This window comes from Cornus florida, unplaced genomic scaffold (genome assembly GCF_030987335.1).
Source record: "Cornus florida cultivar Cherokee Brave unplaced genomic scaffold, ASM3098733v1 CherokeeBrave_3.0.0_Hap2_Chr08, whole genome shotgun sequence".
In the NCBI taxonomy this organism is placed as follows: domain Eukaryota; kingdom Viridiplantae; phylum Streptophyta; class Magnoliopsida; order Cornales; family Cornaceae; genus Cornus; species Cornus florida.
In genome coordinates this window covers 2,425,554-2,437,012 of record NW_026775578.1, presented here as the reverse complement: position 1 = coordinate 2,437,012, position 11,459 = coordinate 2,425,554, and the positions used below count along the sequence as shown (strand labels likewise).

At 31.5% G+C, this 11,459-nt stretch overlaps 1 protein-coding gene across 1 annotated transcript; it reads left to right on the top strand.

The window, feature by feature from the left end:
- The first annotated feature begins 1,259 nt into the window (after positions 1–1,259).
- Positions 1,260–6,780, top strand: LOC132268868 (potassium transporter 5-like). The gene is made up of 8 exons (XM_059769757.1): positions 1,260–1,749; positions 1,862–2,093; positions 2,452–2,706; positions 4,002–4,052; positions 4,202–4,462; positions 4,571–4,738; positions 4,821–5,075; positions 5,194–6,780. The coding sequence occupies exons 1-8, from the start codon at positions 1,576–1,578 to the stop codon at positions 6,156–6,158; spliced, it is 2,361 nt and encodes a 786-aa protein (XP_059625740.1). The 5' UTR covers positions 1,260–1,575; the 3' UTR covers positions 6,159–6,780.
- Positions 6,781–11,459: the final 4,679 nt, after the last annotated feature.

The following is an 11,459-nucleotide window of genomic DNA, read 5'->3' as shown; positions in this document are numbered from 1 at the left end:
ATTATGGTAGGACTCGCCTTGTTTGCCCTCAAATTCTTTCTATATAAACATTTTTTACTAGTAGAGTTCTTTCCATTGTCTAATTTTCCATACATAGAACTTGCCTTGTACAGAACTTCCTATCTCAGAATTTTCCTTCTACGGTAAATCCTTCAACTGATAGGACTTGTGCATTCTTGAATAACTGGGCTGAACATACTTTGATCCGGCTGGGCTTGAGTAACGGACCAGATGTTTAAATACTAACCAGTTGGGCCGATGACCTCTTGATTCGGCCTTGATGGAGGCTGGAAGACAAATAACAATGGTCTTGGGCTAAAAATACCCTCAATTTGAGCTTGAGCATGATAGGCCTTATATGTCCTTGGAGTGTAGTGATGACGTGTGCGCTTTTTATTGGAGGGAGTTTTTTTCCCTCCACAACAACCTTTTTACACGGCCAAATCAACATATTTCATTTTTCATCCTTCTTTCTCATTCCATTAAAGAATAAACATATATTAAGTAAGTTTGTAAAAATTATGTGGGACTTGGCATGACACATGGTTGATTATTATTGGGAGATATATTTTTACACAAAAGGTATAAAACAACCGTAATTTTTGTGCAAATTCATCGTGATACATCAGATTTACAAAAAAAAATATATATATACACAACGGTTGGAGATGCTCTAAAGTTTTCCAAATTCATTGGAAAAATAGTTAAAAATTTATTAGATGGTTCAAATTTTAACTTAGTGATCATCCATTCAAATCATATATCAAATTTTTTTTTTTTATGTTATTCTGTTAAAATTTTTTAGTCAAATTTTTCATTAAGGAGTTTTGTTTGAACCAGACAAGAGGACTATCTAATATTAATAATATTTTTTATATTAGAATTTTTTTAAAAAAAATTCTCTCTGCCTCATATTAATAGTCTTTTTTTTTTTAAAAAAAAATTACTTTTTTAACAGAACATATAATTAATATATTATCTATTTTAAAATGAAAAATGATATATTTATATCAACCAAAAGTTTTCATTCAATTCAATTAGATTCATACAAGTAGATATCTTTAAATGCTATAGTTTATTAGTATATTTTTGCATTCTAAAGTAATAGAGATCCAAGTTCAAGGATTCTAAAGTATTACCTCTGTTCTCATATTAGTCAAAGCAAATACTCCTTATATTTTCATCTTTGTCCTTCATATTTTTTAAAAAATTCTAACTTTGTATACATATTTAAATTAAAAAGACGAATTAATAATTTTTTTAAAAAATAATACATTAATTACATATTCTCTTAAAACCCCCCATTTCTTAATATGAGCATTAAAGGTTCAACTTCACTCGGGCCTAAAAACATCCGCCAGCAATTTTCATGCGTGATAGTTTCCACACGTGTGATGGCGACTTTTTTTTTTTTTTTTTTGGAAGTTACGATGGCGACTTTTTAGGCCTTTAAATACTAGTCCACCTTCACCAAGTTCAGCATCTCTAGCACCTTCCTCCTCCTCCTCCTCTCTCTCTCTCTCTCTCTCTCTCTCTCTCTCTCTCTCTCATCTACTTGTTGGCTGCAATTTGTGAATGATGTCTATCCGTGATGATAATAATGATCATGTAGTAGAAGATGCTACAGTTCCAGCATTTAGCCCGCTACCACGCAGTGGAAAGAAACTTTCTTGGCAAAAGCTCAGGCGACGTGACTCCTTGGATATTGAATCCGCCAAGATTGAAGGCCATCACGCTCACAACTCCAAGGTGTATATATATATATATATAACAAAATAAAACTCTCTCTATATATATATATTATGTGTTACAATTATTATTATCATCTATATATGTGACCGATGCTGTGTTATTTATAAAGGGTACTGCGGATTGGTCGGTGATACTGCATCTAGCATTCCAGAGCCTCGGGGTAGTGTACGGAGACATCGGAACCTCACCTCTTTACGTTTTTGCCAGCATTTTTAGCGACGGAGATATTAAACACAACGACGACATTTTGGGTGCTCTCTCTTTGATCTTCTACACCCTCACCCTCATTCCTCTTATCAAGTATGTCTTAGTCGTGTTACGGGCAAATGATAACGGAGAAGGTGAGAACCAAGTAATTATACAAAAAATAATAAAGGGCGTCTTATATTACAATTATTATTATTATTTAGGTACAAGTTAAAGCAATTCCCTCAAACACTCTATCGTCATTAATTTTATTTCCTTTTTTATCTTTTACAATCTCTTATCTTACCATAATAAAAAAATCTTGTAATTTAATTATCGAAAAAAAAACTTGTAATTTTCTATTTAAATATCTGGCTTTATACTGTAACTGGTATGGTATGGTATGGTAAGAAATCATTAATTGTATTAAAGAGGAAATTAATCAAGTGATGATCAATTCCACCCACCGAATTAATTGTATGATATTTTTAATTAGCTTTCTAATTATTTCAGGAGGAACATTTGCATTGTATTCTCTCCTATGCCGATATGTGAAGGTGGGTTTGATCCCAAGTCAAGAAGCAGAAGACCGAGAAGTGTCCACTTATAAGCTTGAATTGCCTAATAATAATAAAAGCTTGCGACGAGCATCTAAGCTCAAGTCTACGGTAGAGAATAGCCGATTTGCCAAGTTCTTCCTATTATTTGCCACTATGCTCGGCACTTCCATGGTCATTGGTGATGGTGTCCTCACACCTTGCATATCAGGTTTACTTACAAATCCACTAATTACCATGCATACTTGGATATGAGAATAGTTTTTTCTTTTCCTCATATTTTCTACACACATATTTTGCATTTTTATTTTTATTTTTCTCATCTTAGCATCCACGATATTCGTAATGGGTTCATATTATTTTGAAATGAGGACTGCTAGCGCCTCTGATTGGTTAAAAAATTAATCATAAAAGGTATATTTAATGCATCTCAATTTTCTAAAAATTTTAAAACTTAATATTTTAGGACCAAATTAGCCTTTAAACTTAACACTTTTCCCTCCTGCATACACATATATAATCTTCCTTCTTTAATTTGTTACATGTATATTATTACCTTCATTCTTGCAATTTTTTTAATGGTTCGTAACTCTGTTTTTTTTTTTTTTTTTTCTGAAAGGTAAAGATAAATTTATTGATAAACCAAAGCTTACATTGAAAGTTAGCCCAGGCTAACCAAGCAAGAAACAGCCCAAAACAGGCCCACAGCCTAGACAGCCCATATTGGTAAAATGAATTAAAAAAAATCTGTTTATTCATATATATATATGCCCTTAATATTACGTTAACGATTCAGAAAGAAAAGAAAAAAAAAAAACTCATGTGATTCCTTTCCTTTTTATTTTTTTTCAAAAATTTCCTTTCCTTTGTTTATATATATATACGCACACATAATTAACTAAAACTCAAATTCTATGATTTTAATTCAATTAAAATTCAAATTTCACAATATTACTTCAATTAGAATTTAATAATGGTGAAAACTAAACAATCCATCAACGTGAGCATATATATAATATATATATAAAGACAATTGTACAAAAATGAAAATAATAAAGGTTATATACATGTATGTAAATATATACAAATGGAAATGAAAATAAAGACTAAGAATTTTAAAGGTTAATTTAGTCCTAAAATGTAAAATTTTAAAATTTTATGAAAATAAGAAAGATGTATTAATTCCTCTTTTGAAATTGTTGATTGACTCTATATTGTTTGACACTTTTATATATTAAATATTCCATTGCCTTTATGTGAGTGGGGTATCACTTGTATAAATTATAATTACAGCGTGATTGGATCGAATTCAATGTTGTCCATTTGTGCTAGCATCACCCTTTTGGATGGTTTGAGTAAAAAAAAAAAAAAAAAAAAATAGCAAAAGCAAAAGCAAAAAGTGTTTTGTAATTCACCTCCCTAACTCATTCGTCATAATTAATATGATTATATGGTTATGATTTTTGACTAACATATATATCACATGTTGTTCCAACTGGACGGTAGTGTTATCGGCTGTAGGAGGGATCAAGGAAGCTACATCCTCCATGACAGAAGGTAAGTATTCAACGTGAAAAGGATAACAAGATTTTTAGTTGCATGATTAAATATAAGTATCATAAGATTTTTTTGGTCATAAGAATCTTAATTTCCAAGTAACAACTAACAAACTAGCTAGTACTATTTATTGATTTGTATGCATGCAGGGAAGATTGTTTGGATATCAGTTGCTATCTTAGTCTGCCTATTCATGGTCCAAAGATTTGGAACTGACAAAGTTGGCTACACCTTCGCTCCAATTATATGTGTCTGGTTCGGTCTCATTGCCGGCATTGGCGTCTACAACTTCTTCAAATTTGATCCCACTGTTGTTAAAGCCTTAAATCCAAAGTACATCATTGATTATTTCAAAAGGAACAAAAAACAAGCATGGGTTTCACTTGGTGGCGTTGTCCTCGCCATAACAGGTACTTGGACTGTTCATGTTTTTTACTTGCTTCCCTCTAATTTGATGAACATAGCAAACCCGAAAAAGGTTACTTGTTGAACCATTATTCATTGTGTGGAAAATGCAGGAACTGAAGCATTATTTGCGGATGTTGGACACTTCACCGTTCGATCTATACAACTAAGTATGTGCACTGTTACTTACCCTGCACTCGTATTAGCTTACACTGGACAAGCCTCTTTCCTTCGCAAGCACAATGATTTGGTCTCAAAAACCTTCTACAAGTCCATACCACGTAAGCAGGAGTAGTACATACTGATATGTCTAATTCCATTCTTTGATTTATATACTGATTCAGAAAATTAATTGCAATGCAGATGGTGTGTATTGGCCAATGTTTGTGGTGGCTGTATTGGCATCAATCATAGCAAGCCAAGCCATGATATCGGGGACTTTCTCCATTATCCAACAGTCCCTCTCTCTAGGCTGCTTTCCTCGAGTTAAAGTTGTTCACACTTCTGCTAAGTACGAGGGACAAGTTTATATTCCTGAAGTCAATTATCTTCTCATGTTGGCTTGTGTTGGAGTCACTGTTGGCTTCAGAACTACTTTAAAGATTGGCAATGCATATGGTACGTAAATATTTCAATTCACAACTCTTCTACACTTACACATTAATGTAGCCTAAGTCACAATTCATTTGATTCTTCGGTGAGATATATTGGGAATTAATAACTTGATTATATACAGGGATTGCGGTGGTGTTTGTAATGACTCTCACATCATCATTCCTAGTACTGGTCATGATAATGATATGGAAAACCCACATACTTCTCGTAATTTCATATGTTCTTGTCATTGGCTCTGTTGAATTTTTGTATTTAAGTTCAGTGCTCTACAAATTCGATCAAGGAGGATACCTACCTTTGGCTTTTGCAATGGTTCTAATGACTATAATGTACATTTGGAATGATGTATACAGAAGGAAATACCATTACGAGCTAGATCACAAGATTTCTCCAGAGAAGGTGCAGGAGATAGCTGCTGATACAAAACTTTGTCGAATGCCAGGACTCGCTATCTTCTACTCAGAGCTTGTTCACGGAATTCCACCCATCTTCAACCATTATGTGGAAAATATACCTGCATTACACTCCGTCCTTGTCTTTGTCTCAATTAAGTCATTACCCGTGAGCAAAGTTCCAGTAGAACAGCGAGTTCTCTTCAGAAGAGTAAAACCAGATGAGCTTAATGTGTTCCGTTGCGTTGTGAGGTATGGATACACCGATGTACACAATGAACAAGAGCCCTTTGAAAGGATGTTAGTTGACAGGTTGAAGGAGTTCATTAGAGAGGATTCGATGTTTCGTGCAATGGTGTGCAATAACCAAGACGGAGCAGAAAGGGATGGAGAATTAATAGATGATGATGGCTCAGTTAGTGCAATGGAGGATTTAAAGCAAGCTGAAGCTGAGAAACAAATAGAAGGAATGGAGAGAGAGCTTGAAGTGGTGGAGAAAGCATGGCGAGCCGGGGTTGTTCACTTGATGGGTGAGAATGAAGTGATTGCAGGGAAAGGAGCTAACATAGGAAAGAAGATGTTGATAGATTATGCTTTCAATTTCTTGAAGGGGAATTTAAGACAGACTGCAGACAAGGTGTTTGATATACCTCACGAGCGCATGCTAAAAGTGGGAATGACATACGAGCTTTAGAGCATCATCAAGCTTAAGAAAGAAGGATATAGTTGTTTTTCTCTCCTCTTGTACTTTCCAAGGAGAAAATTCAGCACACTTGATGTAGTTAAGAGTACAGTGAACTATAAATTACTACGGTCTAGCCTTTATACTAGTGAACGTACGTTTGCAGATTAACATCGAGTGTAATATATTTGCTTCTGTGTGCTTCCCTTTCTAGCAAGTGATAACAACATAATTTAGTGTCTGAGCAAAATGTAATGTGAAAACTTGTTAAAGCGCTATATTTTGTAATAATATCATAAATTTTCAGTCTTTTGGATATATTTAGATTGATGATGTGGAACAATGTTGCCGAACAGTCTAACATATTTTTTTGAGACAAGGCCAACGTGTCTGCAAATCGCCATAACAGAACGCAATTTTTTTTTTTTTTAAATTCCAGCGTTTAGGGTTTTAAAACCACGTTTGTCTATCGTATGCTTGAGATTTTTTGTTTTGTTTATGGCCCAAGTAAACTCAGATTGTTATGAATTTTGATATTTAATAGTTTTTCGTGACTAGGTCTCTCTTTATATATTTTTGTGATTTTTAGAGAAATTTGAATTTTAAACTTACTTTTAGTGTGTTTTCTTTTCATGTTAGCTAGGTGCGACTTATTTGGCACCACTTTTACTGTGTGTTTTTTTTTATTACGGATGGTGTATTGTAACGAAGTAAAACGCAGAAATGTGTATGATAACATTTATTGTGATTTAAATAGTACAATGTGTGTTTAAAAAAAAAAAAAAAAACTGTGTACGGTAACGTTTAGTGTGATTTAAATAGTAAAGTGTGTGCTTTCGAAAAAGAGGCGAAAACCGAAAATATCAAAAGCCTACTTGGATTGTGTCACTCAAAAAATAGTTCTTCATAACTCAAAAAAGAAAAAAATTAGTTTCTAGATAACTATAAAAATCAATTCTCTGAAAACAGGTAAAGCTGGATCAAGTAGAGTTTTTGGAACAATATTCTAATTTTTAGTTCACTGAAAATATAAATCTATCAATTCTCTTAAAACAAATAAAACTGAATCAAGTAGAGTTTTTGAACAGTTTTTTAATTTTTAGTTCACTGAAAATATAAATCTATCAATTCTCTTAAAATAGATAAAACTAAATCAAGTAGAGTTTTTGAAGTTTTCTAATTTTTAGTTCACTGAAAATATAAATATATTTTCTTACCGACAAAACAAGCAGGTCTAAAATTTTTAATTGTTTCCCACTGTACCCCAACCCAAACCCAAAACGACAGTACATGCCTCAATGATCTATCATACACCATAATTTTTCAGAGATGACATGTTTGTATGGAATTCATATACGAGAGTGTACGATATTAAGGATAAATTACAATGACATTTCTTCTACTTACAACTTGTTACACTTGCCTGGATTTGTGTTTAGTTACATGTAAAATGTAACATATGGATCCCAATTTTATCAAGGGTAAATTATGCCTACCTCTCGTATTTATTACACTTGTCTTTCCTGTATTTTGAATAATTACCTTTGCCTTCACTTTTATTCAATGTTTATTGTGCAAATGGACAATTATACCCCTAACTAAAAAATAAATAAATTGACAAAAAATCAAAAATTATTGTGCATTTAGGAAAATGATAAGAAAATCGAACCAAACAACCGAAAAAAAGGTTAAACTTAACGTGGTTCAGCCACGTCAGATTATTTTTTTAAAAATAACTCCTACCTCTTCCTTTCTCTCTTCCCCTAATTCTCAATTTTTCTTTTGTACTATTCAATTTTATCTTTGATTTTGGCTTTGTCTCTCTTTTTGATTTCGCAAGATTGAAGATAAAATAAAATAAAAAATTAAATTTCTTCATTCTTTTACAAATACTGTAGCACAAAACCAAAACAGAACAAAAAAGTAAAAGAGAAAGAAATTTGTATCATAAAAATCATAACAGAAACTTTGAGAAGATTTTCTCTTCTCTGGGTTAGTGGGGTATTTTTTTTTTTTTTTTTTTTTTTTCGTAAGAGATTAATGTGTTTTGTAATGGCAACTCTTGTGTGGATATTTAATTACCCAAAAAAAAAAAAAAAAAATCTTCTGCATATTTTTCATATGGGACTGGAAAGATTTATTCTTGGAAGACTTATGAATAGAGAAAAGTAGGTGATCCTGAAAAGGAGCGAGGATAAAGAATTTTGGATCTTGTCTCTAGAATACTTTGGATATGTGTACATCAAGAGAGGGGATGTATAACAAGAATTGGTGAACAACCAGACACAGAGAACATGAGAGAGAAACGAAGAGGAAGAAAGAGAAAAAGAAAAAATGGGGAGATAAAAGATTGATGATAAGGAGTTAGGTAATGAAATTATTTGACGTGGACAAAGCCACGTAAGATTCGGTATTTATTTCGGTAGAAACCTTCTGTTTCTTTATCACTACTCTTTCTTTATATTGAATTCTTAGATGCTTACATAATTTATTGAATTTTTTTTTTTTTTTTTTTGTAAATTCCTGTAAAATTTTAGAGTGCTTTTAGACGTCTATATGCGATATACGGCTACAAAATGGCTTTTTTCTATACTTACTTACCAAATATATATATACAAAATGGTAGATAAAAGTAAAACTGGACTTGTTTTTGTATAGGAACAAAACGGTGCATCCCTTTTTCAATCATTTAAGACATGGAATATATATATATATATATATATATATATATATATATATATATTTATATGTATACAAAATGATAGGTAAAAGTAAAACTGGACTTGTTTTTGTATTTCTAATATTGAAGGAACAAAACGGCGCATCCCTTTTTCAATCATTTAAGACATGGAAACTGCAAGATATGGGGGCTAAATACTTGGGATATGCATGGTTATCTGGATGAGTGTTCTAGTAAGAATTCCATTTTGATAATATAATGCAAAAAGATGGAGAAGGAAATTTATTTAATTAATTAATTGTATTTAAAGTTTCTTGATTAAAAAATGTTGTGTCAAACTCATGCAGCGTGTAAGTCCATGTATATATATATTGCCTTAATTCTATATGAATAAAATTATTATAAAAAAGATCCTGTTTTATATGAACAATCCAAAAAAATATGCGCCAGATGCATTATTATAATTATTCAACACAAATGTAAACCGCCTCTGAAATTCATTCTTTAGTAAAACCAAAGCACATAAACCAACCTTAACATTGGCTTATACCATGTATATATCGATTTACAAATATCAAATAATTTACCACATTTCCTAATCTTATGATCACAATCAGTTCTCATGAAATACAAATCTCATACTCGGATTCACTTGTCTTTGTTCTCGAATATTTTTTATTTTTTATTATTTATTTATTATTTTTTTTTTTTTTGTTCTCGAATATTCCCACAATGCGTTTGCAAAATATATTTAATACGTACTGATGGTTAAGGTGCCAACAAAAATAGAAGGCTCATACACCTTCTTTTGAACTCATTACAGCAAGAAACCAACCCTTCTATATTATATAATTACACACACAGATACACAATATATATGTGTGTTGAATAAAACGAACTATTTTATTTGAAGTCGGAACAAAGCTTGGACAAATGGGCACAATAATTGTTGATAATATAATACATATATAGATTGTTATTTGAATACCATACCTTACTTTTGGCGCATGTGAGCTAGCAAGTCTTACCAAGGCAGGTTGGAAAAACAAGATCGAGATCGACAAAGAAAAGGAGTGCAAAATAACTAGAATTGAAAATGATATGCAAAGTGATTGTGACATTAATAATTTAAGTTAAGAAGCGAGTCACTCAAAGATCACATACAGCTCTAAGAAGCATACAAAAAACCTATTCCCATGCCATTTCCCACTTAAAACGCGTAGAGCATAGAGACTAATTATCAAAACACGTTTAAAAGAGGCTTTTCACCAACCCCTAACATTACAAAGAGCACCAACAGATAATAACCAATCAAAAAACATGTTTCTCAAACAATTAAGTTGTTATTCTAAATGGTATAATAGCGTTCACAGGAATTCGAAAGGTAAGTTTTTAAGGTCTCATCTTCGAATCGCACTCTTGACTTGAATAATGCATATGTTGTTAGTCCAAACATATGCTTTAAAAAAATAATTAAATAAAAATAATTAATATTCAAGTATATCTTTAATTGCACTTTTAATTACTTTATTTAAAATATTCATATAAGACAAATATATATATTTATATATATATATATATCAATCATCAAAGCAAAATTCGTTACATGTGCATGAATCACTTTTCCTATAGATCTGTACATGAATCAATTATCTTCCAACCAATTTAATCACGCTCGAAAATCAAAGTAGCAAATATAAATAAATTGCTTGCTATATAAACTGATCAACACAAACCACTAGGAGATTAATCAGATATTAAACAATTATTTCCACGAGCCTAATTAGAATGGATTATATAATCATTAAATATATATGTGTGCGGATTTCATAAAAATTGTTCTGATACCACATGCAACCTTTAATAATTCATGAAAACCATTAATCACAAATTTACATGAATCCCATATCTTAGAACTTAATAATTTTCACATATCTATAATACATAAATAAATAGTTAGATATAAATATCTCGATCTGTAATTGTAAAACTCGAAAAGATCAAGGCGATCGTCAAGATCATTTCTGCAGAACAAACAACATGTTAAACTGCAATAGCCAAAGCGTAGAAACCGATTTATCTCTTTTGACCTTTTGCACATATAAATATTATACGTGTTGTTTTCATTAGCGTACATAATTGATGGGAATATGCACTTTATAAAAGTAGAGAGATGACCAATTTTTCTTTTTAGTAATATTAATTCCATTTTCCATCGAAGTAAGGAATAAATAGGAAAATAATTCTCCAATAATTAATTACAAAAAAGATAATTTATAAGTTGATCAAATAATATAATATTAATCTGATATCTATTTTATTTAAGCACCAAATAATAGAAGTAAATCACGTATCCATTTCTTACAAATAAATGTCTTATAGGCATACAATACTTTAAAGAGTATCATTAGTCCGGGCTTTTTGAATTTCCCTTACAAGCTAGAGATAAAGAGTTATAAATGTTCATATTATTATTATTATTATTTTTATTATTTATTTATATTTTTTTATTAACTCGGGGTGTCTAGGATGGCACGAACCCTTAAGGTCCCTCAATAACCCGACTAATCCCCGAGGACTAGGAAGGGCGTCTCCTTACTCGGGTCGGGTAAGTCACTGTAGAGACAACGAAT

What these genes read in the sequence shown, in the direction of transcription:
- LOC132268868 (XM_059769757.1), top strand. Translation starts at nt 1,576, where the DNA reads ATGATGTCTATCCGTGATGATAATAATGATCATGTAGTAGAAGATGCT. An exon ending in ATCACGCTCACAACTCCAAG is followed by an intron (nt 1,750 to 1,861) that starts GTGTATATATAT and finishes TTATTTATAAAG; the next exon opens with GGTACTGCGGATTGGTCGGT. An exon ending in CTTCTACAAGTCCATACCAC is followed by an intron (nt 4,739 to 4,820) that starts GTAAGCAGGAGT and finishes ATTGCAATGCAG; the next exon opens with ATGGTGTGTATTGGCCAATG.